The sequence below is a fragment of the Morone saxatilis genome, unplaced genomic scaffold, assembly GCF_004916995.1.
Source record: "Morone saxatilis isolate NCDOM2014 unplaced genomic scaffold, NCSU_SB_2.0 Contig20, whole genome shotgun sequence".
In the NCBI taxonomy this organism is placed as follows: domain Eukaryota; kingdom Metazoa; phylum Chordata; class Actinopteri; family Moronidae; genus Morone; species Morone saxatilis.
The window spans coordinates 16,728,365-16,748,783 of NW_023339763.1; the positions used below are offsets into that span (position 1 = coordinate 16,728,365).

Below are 20,419 nucleotides of genomic sequence, written 5' to 3' on the forward strand. Positions count from 1 at the left end.
GTTAGCTGCGTGATCGCATTGCGACACCGTAACTTGTTACTAACTCCTTGTCCACGCTGGCTTCGTGGAAACGCAGTGTTTTCCCTTCCTGGTAGCTCAGGTCCTGTCTGTGGGAGCTGATGTACTCGCTCGGCAGCCAACCTGCGTGTATGGCAGCTAATAGAAAGTTACAAGTGTCAATGATGTGGTGAGACAGGGTACTGCCTGTAACAATACCAGTTAATAATACCAGTTTATAATACCAGTTAATAATACCAGTTGTATGCTTGAGCTGTATTTGCAACTCTATTCATAAGCATGCTACAAATCCACAAAGTCCCCCCAATATTACGGTGGTGACACGGTGAGATCGGTTTTTCTAGCCCGGGGCTGCTGCAGAGAGGTGGTGCATCCCAATCCCCAAACCTGCCCAGTGGCATTCCTGCACTCTCCCTACTCATTCTCCACTTTTTCCAGAGTGAACACAAGGTGCAGTTGTACTGGAAGAGAAAGGGGGGCAGGGGAGTTGTCGTCGTGTATAGAAGCGTACTTAACAATCGTGGATGTGATTTGGGAGCTAAAGGTGTTGCACTATTTCTACAGCTGTTGTGGCATTGTGTAAAATATGGATGCACTGATCCAACTTTGTCTCTTAATACCTCAAGGTTTTGTATGTGTGATCGGTGTGTATGGCCAGGCAATGGTGAATGAAACGTTACATGAGGGATTAAACTGTAATGTGGGTTCATCGTGTCTAGTCTGACAATAGGGATCTGCTGATAACCTAAACTATTACATAAAGGCTTAGCTGAACTTTGGTTTATGTATTCCTTCCTTCACGCGAGTAGAATATTTGTTTCATGGTTTGAGCCTGAGGTTTTGTTTAGTTGTTTGTTTTTTTAATGGCTGGGTTCAAGCAAAGTTGATCTATAAATGTATTACTAACAGCGTAGTTTTTTATGCGATGAAAAAAGATGAGATCAGATTGTTATTGCTATCCGCAGATACTCAAAGTTGAGGCATCGGTATCAGACATGAATTGCTGGTATTGAGTTATCCCTATCTGACTATGCTCCATATGCTTAATAAAACAAAAAAAAAACTTAAACTTTCTCTCTCTGATTATTTGTCTTCGGGCATTGTGTCCTGTAATGTGACACTTTCAGCTCCCATCGGGATAGGACAGACTTTGTGTTTGTCAGACGGCCTGTGATCAGCTGTGGTTCCTTGTAAAAGTGTAAACAGCAGTGTTGGCTTTGGCCATCTCATCACTTGATCCACAGTGTAACTGATAATGTAACTCGAGCTCAGCAAAACAGTCCGAGGCTGGGGAGCACTGTCCGGGTGCTTAAAGAAACCGTGACACTCTCTGATGTGCTAAAAGTGATGTTTAACCCGTAAATAGCGAGGTTGAAATGCATTTTAGGAGTTATTTTACAGCTGCCATGTTTAGAGAATGTGGAAGAGTTTGGTAAATGACATTATCTTGTCAGCATAGATACTGAGTGTCAAAAATCCTCAAAGTTGGTCCCTTCAGGGCTGACAAAGCAAGGCAAAAAGGGGAATAAATGGGGAACCAAGGTCACAATATCAGCAGTATTGGTAAAAGACATTTCATCGACAGCAGTAAGAAAAATGTTCAATGTTTTTCACTTAAATGCAATAAATGTAAACCGCAATGAAAGGACATAAGAAATACGTCAAACCTTGATAATGGTATGAATAAATGACAATATCCGCTTCCACAAGTACGCAGCATGTTGTCAATCACGACCTACATCTGCTACATCTCAAGAAACAATCTGTGGGCTGTATACAACTGAGAGCTACTCAGCAACAACACCATTTGACAAAATCATTACTATACTTACTATTTAAGAAATACTATTATTTAAAGTAAGGAGGTTCAATTTGGAATAACCTTTTTTCACCTGGTTTTACTAAAAACAGGTCATTAAAAGGATCAGTAATTATCAATATCTACTAGAATGAAACATTTTATCGTGATACATTTTGCAGCTATATCGCCCATCCCTCGGGAAACCAACCCTACTTGTCTCTCAACATTCCTCAAACCTTCAACTTCTTTTCAGTTACAACTTCTCTTAATTCTGCACCGCGCCTTTTAATACACAATAACTTTCAGAGGGCAGCGTTAGTTGCGTGACAGGCGTGACCATTTCAGTATTTCATTGTGATATGACACATTCCCTCCTCACGCTCTGTCACTCATTATCAGGCAGTGGTTGTATGTCAATCAAAAAATGGATGTAGATATAGAATAGAATGGATACATGAATCAATTATTATCCTTAGTGGCAGCCCTACTCGTGATGGCTACAGATATTTTGGTAATTCTGAAGAACTGAAGTGAAAGTGTGATCATTGCACTTACAGTATTTATTGTTTGTGTGTTTTTTAGTGGGAAAGACTTCGCTGATCACCAGGTTCATGTACGACAGCTTCGACAACACTTACCAAGTGAGACAAACACCTCCACCTGATTTTATCACCGTTGACAATATTCATGTTATTCTAAAAATCAAATGCTAATGGTTTGAAGATGTTAATGCATATTTAAATACTTGTTACCCCTTTCCAGGCCACAATAGGAATAGATTTCCTGTCGAAAACCATGTACCTTGAAGACCGAACGGTAAGTTTGTTTGTTTATTATTTTATATTTGTGTCGTTGGTTGTTGGTTGTTCTCATTTTGTCCTGATTGGAGAAATTCTCTTAGTGACTGTAATGTTTTGGTGAAGGTAATATCAACTCGGAGGCTGATTTCCCGACATAATTTTGTGATGTTTTCAAGAATTCAGATATTTTCTACAAGCACACGCAGCATGTGCACTGCCCTCCAAGTGGAGGGAGCTGGAAGCCGTTACCTCCTGGACCGTCCTCCCTTTCTTCGTTTCTACCCTCAACACAAGTTTTCTTCCTCTCCTTCCTACCCCTCCATCTATTCTCTTCATTCCTGTTTTGAAATTAAACACCTTACTTGATCAGGAGAGGAGGGTTGATGGCAAGTGAAGGGTGATTATTTATTTCTTCCCTCCCAGGCCCAGACAGTTCGCTCTCTCTGGTGGTCATTCACTACCTGCATGCACCACGCTCTATCTGTCCTCGCTCCGTCCTTTCCCATTTGTCTGGTTTATTTAGTTTCTTTTCGATTTTGCTTTTTGTCACCATAACTTACCTCATTTCTGACCTCGGTTTCTTTTCTTGTTTTATTTTCATCCCTTCTTTTTATTTTTATTTTTTTTCTCTCTTTTATTTCTCCTCCCATACCTTCCCCTTCCTGTCCCACAGATCCGGTTGCAGTTGTGGGACACGGCGGGGCAAGAGCGGTTTCGTAGCCTTATCCCGAGTTACATCAGAGACTCCGCTGCTGCTGTCGTAGTGTACGACATCACAAGTAGGTGGATTAACTGTGCACTTGGGTGTTTTACAAACACGTCACATTTGCCTCGTCCGCTGCTGTGTGTACTTTAATGTGCAGAAATGTTAACTACAGTAATTGTGATGCAAACGCACATTTCTTTCATTTAAAAAATCCTTTAATTCCAAATGTATACATCAGACTTGGGCAAGAAGATGTGTACGACTTGTATTTCTACTTCCTTAATGTCTTCCTGTCACAAACTTGCCCGTTTTCACAGCTGAGGCTAGTCATCTACTGAATACTGATGCCCCCACTTCATGTTTCCCCCTTGTCTCTCTTTCAGACGTCAACTCCTTCCAGCAAACCACAAAATGGATTGATGATGTGAGGACAGAGAGAGGAAGTGATGTCATTATCATGTTGGTGGGAAACAAGACAGACCTTGCAGACAAAAGGTAATCTGTTCCTCCCTCCTACTGCCTCTGTGTAAGTGGGCTCCCTCCCTCGAGAGCATACTAATGAAGTCATTGATTGTAGCTGCTGGCCTGTCGATACTGAGTTCCTCAGTCCTTTCAAAGGCAGCATTAGATCAGAGTTACGTCCACCCTTTGTGGATGTCAAAGCTGTGATTGACTTTTTTTTCATACTCTATCACCTCTTTCTCTTTGTCTCAGCCCACATTATTTGAAGATATTGATTATTTAATCTTTACCAGATTGAGCTCCTAAATAAATTGATAGTTGTCAGCTGTGGTGTTTGATAATTCTAAATCTGAAAGTGTCTACTGTGTGATCCACTTTATCTACCTGTGTTAATGAAGTAAGTTGTGTAATATCTTTCGCTGTGCATCTCTTAACCCCCTTATCTACCACAGGCAAGTATCTATTGAAGAGGGTGAGCGGAAAGCCAAAGAACTAAATGTAATGTTTATTGAGACTAGTGCGAAAGCGGGCTACAACGTAAAGCAGGTAAGAATGTGTGTGAGTCGTGCTCTGTGGTCCTGCTGTAGATGCTGCTGCCTGGACTCCACCTCCAAAAAGGTCTCCAAATTTACCACCTTATCCAGCCACTGCATCTAAGAGTCATTGCTCATTTTCGGTTCCAAAATCTAAAGCTTTCCGTCCCTGTTGAGCTCAGCTAACACATTGAACAGCCATGAAGGCCTACGGGGCGACTTTTGGTCTCGAGCAAAGGTGGCAGTTGCAGCAGGCAGGGGCACGGCTTGTTAATCCACTTCAACATAATCACAGTCTGTATTTTTTTCCCTCTTGTCTTCTTGTTGGTGTCTGTGGCGATATGTGCGTGTCCCCGTGGATGTGTGTGTGTGTGTGTGTGTGTGTGTGTTGTGCGTGGTGGCTCATCGCAGACAGATAACCACAGAGGAAGGAGAACAGAGAGCGAAAGAGATGAATGTTCTGTTTATTGAAACAAGTGCAAAGACAGGCTACAATGTCAAACAGGTAGAGCGTGTGCACCTTCTGTGTGTGTTCATTGTGCTCATGCTCTCTTCTGATTGGCTTCTGTTTCACACACGCATGCATGCATAAAGGTGTGCTTTAAATACCATCTTCCTCTGGTCCAAAGTGAGGTGTGTGGAGATGTTTTCCAAGCTCTCTTCCACCTGATAGAAGTAATTATTAGTATAGGCCAACCTTTGATCATACAGACCTAGAGGTGGCTCAGGGTTTGCAAACCAATACTCCACCATTAGCACAGCAGCAGTATTTCTGTTGCTATAAAATCTGCATGCATATAAAGTTTAGTTCAATGTGATGCTGTTTAGTTGGGTTGGGTATGTTTTTTTTTTTTTTAATTCATTTGAATCCATCAATCACTTAAAATGCTCCAAGCTCTAGCAATGGAATTACGCCCTCTTTTCCAGCAACTTCTGCAGTGCAGTAATATGGTCGTGCAGTAGCTCAAACACATGATGCTGAATTCAAATCAAATTTGGAAAAGCTCTGGTGGAAGTCTTCCTCTGTGCGAGCTTCAAGTGAACCTGCTAAATCGTGTTATGGGAATATACACAGCCCCCTATCTTGATTTCATCTTGTGTTTTTGTCATTCTTTGAGTTTGAATGTCCTTATCTGACAGAATACATCTGGTTCTCTCTCTCCCTTCAGCTTTTCCGTCGCGTGGCAGCCGCCCTCCCTGGCATGGATAATACACAGGACAAGAGTAGAGAGGACAGTATCCTTTGTGTACAAGTCAGCGTCTGTGTCTGACATGACAGAAGAGAGTCAGGATGCCCCCTCGCGCTCTTTAATGGATAGTCACTGTCAGAAGGAGCATCTAGTGCAGCACTGTGACAGTTAGCTATTGTTGTATAACCCTAATGTCCTTTAGAATCATTTTACCAGTGAGAGCACATATTGTGCTTCAACTCACTGACTCAGTTTTACTGGGTATAATCTTAAAGAAATACAATTAGTTTTTATTATTATTACCACTTATATATATATATTTGATACTCAAAATACATACTTTTATACGAGATGATAAGATATTCTTCTGCCCACAGTCTGTTGGTACTCTGAAATTGATGACATTTAGGGCTGGGAATTGATCAAAGGATCATTTAGCTCTCTTTAGTCATGACCCACAACAGAAAAAAATGATTTTCTTCATGTGTACAAAACTTTAACATTTTATCTCTAATATGCTATGCTTGAAAAGCAGTTGTGTTTAACCACTCGTACATTTTGCAGTTTAATTTTCCCCATTTTGTGATGTTCCTTAACTCCTAAACCCTTCAGTGATTGATATTAAGCTGGAGAAGCCACCAGAGGTACCTGTCAGTGACGGAGGCTGTTCCTGCTAATGCCCGCTTATGTCATTGCTAAATATTTCCCTTACTGGCTTTTTCTCAAACCCAGTCGTTTTTTTTTCTGTATCTGTACCCTTCACTGCACCCGCCGCTGTTCCCCAGCCTGAAAGAGAACACTACATCCGTTATCCTCGCCATTGTGGAAACCTGCTTTTTCATCAGGACGCTCTGAAAGTCATAAATCACTTAAATGGAATATTTGCACTTTAACACACGTACGTTGAAATGGTATTCATGGCTGAAGCTCAGCTCAGGTCTTTACTGAGCTGCTGTTGTCTGTCATTTCAGAAAGAAAGAGATGATGGCAGAAGAGTTACGAGTCACAGCTAGTTAGTGTCTAAAGATGAGTTTTTGTACCAAACTGAAAGAAAATGTATGTTTAAGACATCAAAGTGTGTTTAAAAGTGAGAATATTCTTTAAAAAGTTTAATATCGCTTTAAGCTTAATAAGCACAATGTGGATGTTTTTTGCATTTGTCGGTTAATTAATAATTTGTGCTGTTGCAATCGATTGGCAAGGATTCATTCATGAACTGTGTTATCAAACTGTTCTCTTATTTAAATCTGTCTGGAATTAATATGTGGAAATAGTTGCAATGTTGTGTCGAAGTAAATCAGCTGGGGACATCTCAGTGTTGACACACACATTGTATACACCCAGCTGAAGTTGGAAGTGGCAGCCATGAGCTCATTTTAAACTGCTTGTGTGCTTTGTGGTTCCTGAGTCCCAGTTCTCCCCAACATGTACCAGCACGATATGACGAGTCAGTACACAGTCATACACCACCGCATGGTCTTAGACCAGCACAAACACATGACACCTACCACAAGAGCAGCACTCCCCCATCCACATTACCGTCCTTATTCTCTTCCCCACACTTGTTCCTTGAGTTTGGTTTACCATTGCTTCCATTTTCTATTACCTTTTTATTTTGATAGATCTTTAATTTTACTTCTAAAGACTACAGCTATCATAGATTAAAACTGTTTCTTTGATGATAGTGTTTGAGGAGGATTTTCTCATATATTAAGATGAGAGTCATAATCATGAAACCCAACATAAACATTAGAAATGGAGATATATGCCTTTCGGAGTTTAATTGTAGAGGGCTTCCTTGGCTTTGGGTTTATCTAGTTAAGTTTGGGATGATGTTTTATGAACATGTGTTTTCTTTTTGCTTGTTTTTATTTTTTTGGCATTCATCTTTTGTTAGTGATTCTACATGTGTATTTAATCCACAATGACTTGTAATATTTATTTCTATTGGATTCATGTTTTTTTTTTTATGGCTGTTAATATCTTCACTTTTGGTAAGTGTCCTGAACCGCTAATAAAATATGCATCCATCTGGACCACCTTTAACAGAATCAGTAGAGTACCCTGTACCACCTCTAAATGGCAATTTGATCATACTGACAATACCGTGCAATTTTTGTGTGAACTTAAGGAGGAGAGTCTGGTTTGTAAAGCATAGTAGTCCTTAACGTTTCTGTCTGGAATGGTTTTAAATGAAAGAATAAAGATACACTTGTCACCGCTGCTGGAGTTCATCAGTGTCTCTGACAGCTGATTTACATTCAGTGATTTGTGTGGTATTTTTTAACCTCTAAATTATAAATCAAAGTTAAAATGATTGTTTCAGCAAAAGTATGAACCACAGAAACAGAACAACACCCAGCGGTACCGGAAAGGTGTCATGGAGCAGAGAGTTGCTCATGTGGACTGAATCACTGACAGTAATCAGCCTGGTTATCTGTCCTGCGGGTGTTATATGCTGGACCTGCATGGACTAATAGGCTTATTTCACAGCAGAGATTCTGACAGCATTCATAATAACAGGGTTTGAGCTAGCACACCTAAAAAGAAACCAGCATTCCAGCCATTGTTCATCCTTGAATGTCTGTTGTGAGTCAAGATACCATGGAAGTTATTTTATTAAGAAAGATATTAAGACACCGCCGCAATTTGCAAAGTGGGCAACTGTACTAGGGCCCCAGACTCTTAAAGGCCCCTTAAATCGAGATTAACTGTGAGTCAATTAGTTTAACATAATTTGATTTATTGCAAATTTATTAGCAACAATATCAACTAAGTTGAGTCTTGTGTCATCACCTTATATTATGGCCCTATCTTCTGGAGGGCCAAAATATTAGTTGTTCGGCTGTAATTGTTTTTAGTTTGTATTCAGCTCAGATGGTGCATATTTCTAAATAAAATATAAATATAATGTAATTGTGCTTAATCAAATGACCTTAAACGGCCAGTGACAGGTACAATGGCATGATATGTGTGTGCCCAACAACATTTTAATCCAGCCATGACCATTGTATTTGTATTGCACCTTTCATACAGATATCAAAAGTAAAATGCACATGCGCAAAGGAGCATTATTTGCAGCCCATGAACAGTAGTTACCCTGAAATAAAACATGATTTAACACACTCAGAGCTTGTTACTCTGCGACCTCCTGTCCGCGATTGGTTCAGTCCATTGTGGCAAGTCTCGCGAGAGTCTCCCAGGCAGCTGTTACCGTGGAAACCACGATAAAAAAACAACCGCTTCTTTTGAGTTTTAATTTTTGCCAAAGCTTTGATACTTAACGACCGCGTTTAAGGCGGAAACACTGAGTAATTTAAAACATTTAAATCCATAATGGGTAGCGACTACTACGAGACGCTGGAAATAAACAGAAACGCAACATACGCAGATATTAAACAGTCGTAAGTTTTTTAATGAAATACCGACCGTTGCGTTACTGGAGTTAAACAGAGGTTTTATTATACCAGCTGTGTTTAATTACTCTCACTGTCTTTCCTCTTTTATTGAGATATCGACGTCTTGCACTGAAGTTTCATCCGAGCTGCAACAAGGAAAGCGGCAGCAGCGAGAGGTTCTGTCAGCTGGGGGAAGCCTACGAGGTCCTGAGTGACCGTAAGTGGGGCAGAGAGGCTGGGTCAGTGGTTACTGCGACCCCTCAGCAGGGTTATAACTTATATCTTATAACTTATAACCTTATATCTTACTGTCAGTCAGCCAGTTGTCCACAGGTTCATGCGCTAATCTCTGTGAACTGATTTTAGGTACCATATTGTGACAATTGACTGTGAGACATGAGACATTTAGGTCATTGCAGTAAGAAAGAGTGATATTTTAAGTTAAATGTAAACACAGATCTAATATAGTATAAAGAAAAAGTTGTGAGAAGAATTAAATAGTTCTTATGTTTTATTTTCAGCTTGTTTATCTCTAATATAAATCTACTCTTATATAGCAAGATAAATGAATTATTAAGCAATGCTAAACAAAACCAAATGCGAATGATTAAAGCTAATGTACAGTGTGCATGTACTTTTTCTAATAAAAAGCTACCGGCCATACACGTTTTATTCCAAATCGTCTTCTAACAATCTATAAAATGATCCACCTTTTAACAAAATGCCAGTATTTTGAGTGTTTTGATGGTATTTACTGCAGTCTGTGTCTCTAACAATATCTATGTTCTGTGTGACAGCTCGGAAAAAGGCAACCTATGACAAGTTTGGTGACGAGGGTCTGAAAGGCGGTATCCCACCTGAGTTTGGCAGCAGTGGGGCTTGGTCGTCGAAATACGTCTACCATGGGAACCCAGAAAAAACCTTTAAACAGTTTTTTGGAGGCGACAACCCATTTGCAGGTGAGAAAAAAAGAGAACATAACGTGCTGAGTCAAATCTCATGTTAACTACATTAACTACATTTGCATTTTTTTTGCTAGACTTCTATACAAACGATGCACCACTTCAGTTCGGTGGCCTGCAACCAGGAGTGGTGAAGACTCAAGACTCTCATATAGAGAGAGACCTTCACTTGTCCCTGGATGATCTCTTCCACGGATGCACAAAAAAGATAAAGATATCTCGCAGGGTGAGAGCTACTGTATGTGGGAGAACTGTATCTTTTCTCACCCCATTGCTTTGGAGTGGTTGAATCATTCATACATGCATTAGATCAGACAGAGGAGGACTTAAATCTTACTAATCAATCACACACTAACAAGGCCCAAATAAACACGCTGAATGAAATACGTCTTTCCTAATGTGTTTAACAGGTTATGAATGAAGATGGATACACATCCAGTATCAAAGATAAGATCCTGACTATAGATGTGAAGCCGGGATGGAAAGAAGGCACAAGAATAATTTTCCCCAAAGAGGGAGACCAGGTAAAGGAACTGCACAACACCAGTATCTATTATAATCCAATGTAAGACATCTGTAATAGTTACTAATAACTCACTCAGCCTGAAGTCTGTGTTGTGAGAGGAGAGAGAGCTCATTAGTTGGTATAATTTGAGTTATTATGTTATTCTTATGCTTTTAAAACTCTTTTGTCCTGCTCTGATTTCATGTTGGTATTTCAAAAGTCTTGTCAAAGATCAAAATCAGTATGACGTCATCTAGTTCGAAGAAGAAATATAGGCCGCCGGTGCCAGTGAGAAGTGAATTTATGCTTAGGGATGGGAATTGAAAACCGGTCCTTAATTGACCGATCCATCAGAAAAGTATACCTCCGAACTAATCAGTTCCTTTTATGGATGCCGGCGTGTTTTCGTGATAGTTGAACATTGCAGAACGATGTTTTAAATCTCAGGAATGTCACATACATGACTCTGTTATACTCTGTTTCTACTCGGTGTTCAGTATCAGAGATAGTACATTTGCTTTGATGCTGAATACCTGTGTGGGCCTACTTTTTTACACACAGAAAATGGATCAGGAGTCAATAAGGGAATCGATAAAGAATCGGACTGATAAGCAGTGTTGATAATGGCATTGGTATAAATAAAATCTTCTCAATCCCCATCCCTTATATTTGCTGTAATACTGTGAAGGGGAGTTGACCTGTTGTTCTATTGACCAGTTTCTGCCTGTGAGAAGTGTCAGAAAACGAGCTGATAGTACAGGATTTGTAATGGTTTCTGCAGTTTGGCTGAGGTTAGCATGTGTTGTTTTTTGGATGAGGTTAGTTACAAGAAAAGGCTGAGGTCTCAGTTTTACACTCTTCCTTTATTCTCTTCCTTTATGCAACATTTCTCACAAGAATGTGTGAGTTTGGGATTGTGGCGCTGTCCCTGGTGCTGATCCTCCAACTCTCTGCTGCCCCATTGAGCTGATTTCTCAGATAATGGTACTTCATTATATACAACCCCAGCTTTTAGAGGGCTGTAAGTTTTAGAGGAAACTCTAGCAATGTACAGTTTTGGACGATAAACACAACATTAGCCAGAAAGAGCTCGGCAGATTCCCAGGTTAACAAAACATATTACTAAACTTCTTTTTTGTTTGTTTATGTTTTATTTTGGTGGGTTTTTGTGCACAGTCTAAAGTATATAAAACATATATGAACATTGTAATAGTGCACCTTTGCTAATGTATGTTGGATTATCATAAGCATAATGAATAGGCAGATTATTAACATTTGTAGACATCTCTGTTAGAGAGAGGCTAAATGTTTGGAATAAAATGAGATGAATCGTCATCTTTTGTATTAGATTTTATAATTCTGCTCTTTAAAAACATTGTGTTTGACATAATATTCATGCAGCATGATCAATTCTGAATCTGGTAAATATTTTAGAAAGTCACTGTTTAATATGAATGAAAAAGAGTAAAGAATATTTTGCATTTAATAATTCAGTTATGAAGAGTGACACTTTCCACTGGATCTGCTGCATTGTCACCAGCAGGGGGCCTCAGCAGATCTCTTTGAAGGTACTCACACATGCTTGTGAGGTGATTTGGTCAATTTTGGTCCAAATAAAGTATGTGCAGAAAGCTAATCTTTAACAAAATGTGCATAGTAACAACAACATATTACTTAGTCATGTTTTAGGTGAAGAGCCCAGCTACAGGGTGCACATCTGGTTGTGTCTCACTTTTACCTTTAGGGACCAAACAGCATTCCTGCAGATATTGTGTTCATAGTGCGACAGAAGAGTCATCCTCTGTTCGTAAGGCAACACAATGACCTGATCTACAAGGCCCAGATCTCCCTGGAGATGGTGAGTCACGTTAATGAGAGCCAGAATGATGGATTTAACCATCAGTCATTCGTAATAGATGACTCTAGTAGTAGAATAAACACTTAAACTTTCCCACAGGCCTTGACTGGGTTCTCTGTGGATGTGGAGACACTAGACGGCAGGCTACTCAGTATTCCCATCAATGACATTGTGCAGTAAGTGCTTTCCTATATTGAGGCCAATAACATAATACTAATAATATAATACTGTATTTTGTAATCCTATTAATTTGACATTAACGTCAGATACTCTAAAAGCTGATTAAATGATTCAGACATTAAGATGAAAACAGGAAGAGACGAACATAAGAAATTCAAGCCCTTTATATAAATGGTACACTTAAACAGGTACATTTCTAGATGGATGTGTGTTGGGTTTCATCTGCATTCATTCTCCTGTCTCTCATTTGTTTGTCATAACACATCAGCCCGGCCTACAAAAAAGTGGTGACTGGAGAGGGAATGCCGCTGTCCCAGGATCCTTCCCAGAGAGGAAACCTCATCATTACTTTTGACATCCAGTTTCCTGAGAAGCTCTCCGCTGAGAGGAAGCAGCTGATCAAACAAGCTCTATCTTTTAAATATTGATCACACTTCATACACGTGTTGCTATCGCATGACTGATGATGAATGGGCTTACATTTCTGTAATGAGAGAGGGAGAAGTATTGCCACAATTTGTTTGACTTTGCTTTGAGTTGAAATGTACACTAGGGGGCAACAGAAAGTAAAGAAGCTTTGTAAACAACACCACTGTGCTCCAGCATCAGCCTTCTGACAGACACTAATGATTACAATATAGCTGTGCAGTTGTGATTCGCTGCCATCATGGCCCGTTTCAGCTGCTCGTATGTTACAAACATCACCACGTTCCAGGAGCCCAGGCGTAAGAAAGATGGCATGAACCTTAAGAGCAGAAAACAGAAAAACAACATGATTGATTGCAATTGCTCCATATTAATAGCTGTTTTGTACATTTAGTTTACAGCCCTTTGTCTCAACCCCCTGCTCCATACAGGTTTGATTTATGTCCTCATTATTCCTTTCAGTATTGTCCATGGAGTCAATGCTTACCCCTTATAAAAGGCAAGTGGTCCCTCTTTGGTCATCATGGCAGCAGCACAATTGAGGACACTGCTGTACTGGCCGAGAGCAGCATTCATATATCTTGTCTTGACCACGTCAACTGGAGATGCAATCACTGTTGTACATAACCCTGCACCAAAGGCTGATACAAAGTGGCAGGGCAGATTATCTGTGGAGTAAAGACTGAAAGTTATTGCTCTAAAGAGAAAAACACTGAGGCATTTACAATATATATATATATATATATATGTGTGTGTGGTGTGTGTGTGTTTGTCATATTGTGTATATAAATGATGCCTCTGCGTCACATGTACTGATCCATTGTTTTTACCTGTCAGGGGAGTGGACCCTAAGGAGTGTATCCTTGATGAAATCATATGTCCACCAGTTCAGTGCAGTTAACGATTGCATTCCGTGCGATGTTCGGAGCTGTACCTGCACGATAGAATAATACAAAAGTACATAAAAAGATTTATCATAAGAAATAAAAAGATGTGCTTCAGTAGCTAAGTAATCCCCTTAAGCTCAAGCTACCTTTCCACAGACCACGAATGCCTTCCTCCTTAGCAATGGTCTTGTAAGCATCAATGGTGCCACAGTAGCGTCTGGCATGCCCAAGAGACCTCGCCTGTGCCTGGAAACGAACTTTCACCACATCTGTAGGCTGAGCCAAAGCAACCGCCATAGCACCAGTGGTGCATCCTGCAAGCAGCCGACTGCCGATTCCAACGTCTGAACCCAAGAGAAGGCAGATGTCAGGACCGATTGGTGCAGGACTCCCAGATAAACAATTTAAATACATTTATAAGTACTCACGATCAGAGCCTTTATTGTAGAACTGTTTTACAGAGTCGGAGTCGTAAAGACCGATTCGGACAGAGGCGAAGCTCATCTGCCTCTGTAGTCCTGCCACCAGTCCACTGTAAAGACTCCTGGGCCCCTCCGTACGCACCATGGTGGTGATGGTCCCAAACACTCCACGATACTTCACTGCAGATGCTTTCCCTGTAGCTGCTGAAGCTCTGGTCTCTCCTTGGATCTGTGCAGGATAAAAGGGAATGAAGGATAGGAAAGGATGGAGGACTTCAGGGTAGTTTCTACAGGTTTAGGCACTGAGTAATGCATAAATGCTTTATGGACAGTGTTTATCAAATCTATATTTTACAGCGTATTCCCAGAATTTGATGCGTTGGTGGGTAAGTTCACTTAAATATTCACAAAAATCTTGTTTACCTGTAACCGCACTTTGGCTGTATCCAGGGGAAAGGTGAGCAGGTCAGCGATGCAGGCTGCAGTTCCTGCTCCTACAAACTTAACAGCTGCTGATGGAGGCACATCTGCAGGTCCAAATCCAACCATTTTCAAGAATTATTTTGGTCAATATAAGGATCGATGAGTGGCTTATTAGTGTGGACGGGACAAGAAGCGCCTCCGAAACCTGAAAACAGATAGACAACAAAACACATACGATTAAAAAATGTATGTTTTTCAACTTGCCTCCTGCTGTTGGGTTAGTCATTTAACACCTCCACTCAGCAACAAAGACATCCTGAAGTCTTAAAGGGTTTAGTGATGCTAAATTAAAGACAGCTGTTCAAAACATTCTGTGCAGACAGGGAAAGGCTGTGCTCATAAAAATACCTCATAAATATCTCTACATATAGGTGTGTGTATGTATATATATATAAAAAACAGCATAAACACAGTTTATTATAATTCTTTTTTGTTTTTTGTTATGAATTCTTACCTTTATTGGAGCAGTTTAGGAGATAAACATTGGAGATCAGGATTCTCTAAAGGCGTCTCTCTGGCTGAATTTTGTCCCAGCTATAAACTGGTTTCCTGGTTTTTCCATAGAAGATTTTTCAGAAGTGTTGAGCCTTAAAATCATACTCCAAATCCTGGAAAAGACATGAGTAAAATTAGAAACAATAGCAGTGGAACAGTATCAACAATAATACAAATATGCCAAGAAAGAAATTTTGGTTGTACCGTGATTTGATTGGTGGAAGTTAAAATGCCTGGTTGGATGGTGAAGTGCCTCTCCAAGTGACAATGCCCGAATGAATCAGTGAATGGACAGAATGCAGTGGTGTAGGGAAGAGAGCCGGCTGTTTAAATACTGCCTTAACGTTGTTACATCATGGCATGCGATGCTGGTGGGGCCCCACCCCCACCACTACATCTATATGGGCTGCCTACTGGTCGAATGGACAGCCTATAAACCTGTCTGTGTGACAAACAGCCTCTGGTTGTGTCTGTCTGATTGGTATTTTCATGAATTTTGTATTTATGTTTTCTCTCTGTCTTCTTGACTTCATAATCAGGCTTCCTCTCTATTGTGTTCTCAGAGAACAACAACACAAAAAACATAAAAAAAGCACTGTTATGATTGATTAAACAAGCTCAGTATATTCAGAGTTGACTAAAATGTGAAAATAAAATGCAAAATTCGCTTTTCTAACTTGCCAATTCTGTTTAGAGGTCTGCACATACAGTAGCATTATAGTACAGAGAGCACAGACTTGAGGAGGAAATGCTGAGTCATGCTGAAAATACAAGAACACTTAGTACATCGCCCACTGAATTAGATCCGTATGTTCAGACCTTTAAGATCTCACCACAGCTTTTTGTTAAAACGTGTTCCATGAGCCAGTCCCGCAATGATTAATGAGGCACTAGATTCAAAGATACTGTCAGATGATTTATGAACATCTCAAAACACAAATATACAATTATTTTATTAATATTAATATATATTTTGTAAAATATTTTTTCAATAAAAATGTACCATTGAAAATAAATTGACAAAAAGTATTGCATATCTGAACAGTGTTGTGTATGCACATATGTTCGCTTGTTTGGGCTCTCTGGAACAATGCAGTACAGTATTTAATTAATACAGTAGCTTTACTGTAGTACTATATGTGTAGAAAAGGTAGATTTTATTGTCCTTGAAGAGGAAATCTGTTTCCACAATGTGCCTCTAGAACATAAACACATTTACATACAACAACAAAGAGCATACGTACACTTGTATAGAATACATAGTGTGTTATTGTGACTAGCGAGCTATGGAATTTAGCACCTCTATGGCCAACAAAGTGTTCTGTCTCTGCAACCAGATGGGAGTAGAGTGAAAAATGGTTTGGGGGGTGGGGGTGGTGTCCAGGGTCATGTGGTATGGTGAGCGCCATGCCAGTGATAGCGCTGTTGTTGAGATCTGAGAGGTTGGGGGTTGGGAGACCAATGATTTCTGAAGCAGTGTGTGTAATATGGTACAGTTTGTTCCTGTTGAAGACAATTAGTCATATGATGTAAAAAATAACATTGCAAATTGCAATGTTATAAATGAATGCTTGGGTTCATGTTGTCCTACAGATGTAGCTGTATTATGGCCTTGTGTGGGTCTATATCAGACTGACTCAAGCGTGAAACTGTAACACGAGGAACAGATATTTCTGGAAATATATCCAGGCTCAGTGAAAGCCCTCTAAAGAAAACTGCATTTATTCAGAGGACTAATAAAAGAGGAGGACCTTGCGGATTATTAGTCAGATGTTAGCTCACATAACAGCTCAGCTGTCAGGGACCCACCTGCTGTAATGGTCAGTGAGTGAATTTTTGTTCACGGATCACACAGACAAACACCTTTCCAGTCTGAAGTAGCCCCTGATTTTCCTTTTCCGACTGATAATTAATGAAGAAAGTGGCGCGATAGGAGGACATAAGTCTTCTACAGATAAATACTGAACCTAAATACTACGCTGTATGTGAGTCAGCCTATGTGCTTGTTGCTTGGGAAATGTAAAAGTTCAAAATTAATTTACAGTATATTTTTGTGTGTACCACAATAAAGCGAAAAAGCAATGATCTTTTCTTTTTCTATTTAATTACACTGTAAACTGTATTCCAGGGTTGGTTGGTTGGTTGGAGCAACATAGCTAACAAAGGTGCAATGAAATTCAATAACAGACAAAAACAGTTATTCATTTTGACATTATTTATCACATATTTATGACTTACCGACCAGCAATAAATCATGTTATTTACAAAAAGCAGCATGTAGATTAACCTATAAACCCCTGACCACATGCATAAAGTGTAAACATTATAAACAATCCACAATACAGAAAGCAACATAAGTAACATAGAAATGGTCACTGTTTAGGTCTGTGTTGCCAGACTCAATCTGTCTATTGCTACATAGCAAACATATGTATTTATTATATATACATTGTCTCACAGTACATTCTTGTAAACATTAAAATCCATCTTCAAAGCTAGGTACTATCCAGCTGATCAAGGTTCTTGTACATAATGTGAATAAGAGATAAAGATTTAACCTTCTGGAATTCACATCCATCCTTTACACCTGAACGAGCATTTTCATAATGATCACCATTACAATGCACAAAACATCTCTTCATACTTGAAGTCCAAAACACTTCTGGTATTGCAACAATGCCCATCAGAGTTTGTGTTCACTCAGGAAGTCAAAGAGCTACAGCTTCCTACCATGACGCGCCACTTACAGGTGTCCTTTTCCAACCACCGGTCACCACTGCGCCGTGGTGACGGTTCAGGCCGTTGTAACTGTGCAGTCCTGTTTGAAGAAACAGTCTCGCCAGTAATGAGATCAAAACGGTGACTCCCAGTACTGCTGTGCCCTGGTCATGCCTCTTTTAATTTGTTCATACGTCACAAACATTACAATGTTCCAGGACCCCAGTCGCAGGAAAGAAGGCATGAACCTAAGTGAGACGAAGGAAAGAAAAGTAAAGAAGTGTCCCAAACAGGTTATTTTACAGCTTGTTTCCTTCATTGTTACTTAAGCGTGTGTTTACCCTTTATAGAAGGATGTGGGTCCTTCCTGTCTCAGCATGGTCAGAGCACAGTTGATAGCGCTGCTGTACTGGCCAGACCCTGAATTCATGAACCGTGTTTTGACTACATCCACAGGAGAAGCCACCACTGTTGTGCAGAAGCCTGCACCGAAGGCAGCGGTGAAGTGGCACGGCAGGTTGTCTGTAGGCGAACAGAAGCTGAGTCAGATCCCTCCAACAATTTTTAACATTTGTATTTGCATGTGTGAGAAATTGGACCGATATCTGCTGTTTGTTTGCTGTACCACCTCACCTGTCATTATGTCATACTTCAGGATGAGTTCTTTGATTATGTCATAGGTCACCAGCTCTGAACAGTTTACAATGGCATTACGGGTGATGTTGGGCATACAACCTAGAAGAAGGGAGAGGATGGTTATTCAAAACCAGTGGAGGGATTTTTAATGAGTAATAAATATAATTTTATTTGAAGTAAAAGTGTCACCTCTCCAAAGGCCCCGCACTCCTTCATCCCGGGCAATCGTCTTGTAGGCCTCCAAGGTGCTGTTGTATCTCCTCCCACCATCGGCCAGTCGTACCTGGGCTTGGAAACGCACCTTCACCACATCTGTCGGCTGTGCAAAAGCCACAGCCATGGCTCCTGTGGTGCAGCCCGCCATGAGCCGAGTAACAATCCCAGCACCTGTGTAGCATGTGTATATTAGTCACAAAGAAGCAGAAGGAGAGACGCCACCTTGTTCATAAAACACAATGACACTCAATCAGGTGATGAAACTCACTCTCAGTGCCTCGAGTGTAGAATTGCTTCATGGAGTCGTAAAGACCGATTCGGACAGAGGCAAAGCTCATCTGTCTCTGGAGCCCTGCCACCAGTCCATTATAAAGACTACTGGGACCCTCTGTGCGCACCATGGTGGTGATGGTGCCAAACACTCCCCGATACTTCACTGCTCCTTTAACTTTCTGCGCCTCTCCCTGAATCTGTGCAATGTGATGACATTCAGGGATTGTTAGAAGCTGCAGGTTCAGAAACGTTTTCATTAGACGTAATGTTAACTTAAAATGTGTCAGGCCCTCTTAAGTATTGTGTCTGACCTGCAGTCTGACTTTGGCTGTATCCAGTGGAAAAGTGATGAGATCAGCGATGCAGGCTGCGGTGCCTGCTCCGAAGAACTTAACTGCCGCAGAGGGCACCATGTCTTTGGGTTTTATGGTAACCATTTCTGCGCCTGGGTTGATGACATTAGTGGAAAAATCTGTTCTTAATGCTATTTGCCCTGAAAATCTGTGTATATCACACCACACACACAAACAAAATCATTATTCAGCTCAGTTTATACATTTTATTTTCTCTTTGGATGACATTGAATCGTTATCATTATTTGATATCTACACACCTACAGTAACAGATTGTATTACTATATAGTGTGTAGAGTGTACTTATATTTAATGTGTTCATGCTAAACGTACCTGTAAACGAACGTAAAGTTTTCTTGAGAAGTGCACTAGTCTTTTGAAGCGGTTTTATTGTGGAAAGGCCCTTAACTCTGTTGACACGAGCCGGCCACCACTCACTGCAAAAACAAGCATTTATCATCTACTTTGCATTACTGGTTTCATGCATTTCATGAATAGTTTTATCATTATGATAACTGAGTGATACATTATGCTTCAGTTAAGAGGTACAAAAGACAATCATGCAAAAAAATTACCATTTATACATTGAAATATATTTTTCTTATTTCTTATGTACTACTTAAATACCAACATAGGAGTCTGAACCCATAAACAGGATCCATACTTTGTTATCTTAATGTAAAAAATTACCTAAATAGTTTTCCAGGAAGGTTATAATCCAGCCCAGTGGAAAGAAAGTAAAATCCTTTAGTTCCTTTAGTGTCCTCGTCTCTCGTCTTTATGTTCACTCTTGAAGAAGCTCCTCAATTTATAAGCACTTTTTGCACATGACTGTGAGGTAGACTCACAACTCGTACACACCTGTTATGTGTATCCCATGTTTACCAGTCTGTAAGACACAGCCGGATATTTGATCACTTGTTGATCTGCTGCTAACAGTGTCATTATGATTGCCTGATATGGACTTATGGACGCTACGGGTACACGTAAACATTTAGATTATTTTCATATTGTTTCACAGCATATTTTACAGTACAATTTATTAGCTCATAATCAGAATATATTTATTTAAAGTTTTACATTCAGAGTTGGCAAAA

At 40.1% G+C, this 20,419-nt stretch overlaps 3 protein-coding genes across 4 annotated transcripts in view; 2 read left to right on the top strand and 1 right to left on the bottom strand.

The window, feature by feature from the left end:
- LOC118331420 (ras-related protein Rab-6A) overlaps positions 1-7,733 on the top strand; it is an 8,192-nt gene extending 459 nt beyond the window's left edge. The window contains exons 2-8 of one of the 2 annotated variants that reach the window (XM_035666337.1): positions 2,402-2,460; positions 2,582-2,635; positions 3,293-3,398; positions 3,709-3,820; positions 4,240-4,333; positions 5,490-5,556; positions 6,123-7,733. In XM_035666337.1, coding sequence (XP_035522230.1) covers positions 2,402-2,460; positions 2,582-2,635; positions 3,293-3,398; positions 3,709-3,820; positions 4,240-4,333; positions 5,490-5,556; positions 6,123-6,187 — 557 coding nt within the window. In that variant the 3' untranslated portion in view covers positions 6,188-7,733. Of the gene's footprint in view, positions 1-2,401; positions 2,461-2,581; positions 2,636-3,292; positions 3,399-3,708; positions 3,821-4,239; positions 4,334-4,731; positions 4,826-5,489; positions 5,557-6,122 lie in introns of both variants that reach the window. The other variant, XM_035666336.1, reaches the window with a different exon arrangement.
- A 1,005-nt stretch (positions 7,734-8,738) lies between these two features.
- On the top strand, positions 8,739-12,975 carry dnajb13 (DnaJ heat shock protein family (Hsp40) member B13). Its single transcript, XM_035666488.1, has 8 exons — positions 8,739-8,914; positions 9,022-9,125; positions 9,706-9,867; positions 9,948-10,096; positions 10,281-10,394; positions 12,120-12,233; positions 12,333-12,409; positions 12,682-12,975. Exons 1-8 carry the CDS (start codon positions 8,847-8,849, stop codon positions 12,839-12,841), a joined length of 948 nt encoding a protein of 315 aa, XP_035522381.1. The 5' UTR covers positions 8,739-8,846; the 3' UTR covers positions 12,842-12,975.
- Positions 12,976-13,018: 43 nt separating this feature from the next.
- Positions 13,019-20,173, bottom strand: LOC118331825 (thylakoid ADP,ATP carrier protein, chloroplastic-like). Its single transcript, XM_035666906.1, is given in 16 exon segments — positions 13,019-13,158; positions 13,327-13,507; positions 13,670-13,685; positions 13,687-13,719; positions 13,721-13,773; positions 13,873-14,070; positions 14,155-14,377; positions 14,572-14,707; positions 17,985-18,092; positions 18,186-18,366; positions 18,478-18,579; positions 18,670-18,867; positions 18,965-19,166; positions 19,281-19,414; positions 19,656-19,759; positions 20,013-20,173. Coding segments are annotated over 14 exon segments (1,872 nt in total). The 5' UTR covers positions 19,407-19,414; positions 19,656-19,759; positions 20,013-20,173; the 3' UTR covers positions 13,019-13,043.
- Positions 20,174-20,419: the final 246 nt, after the last annotated feature.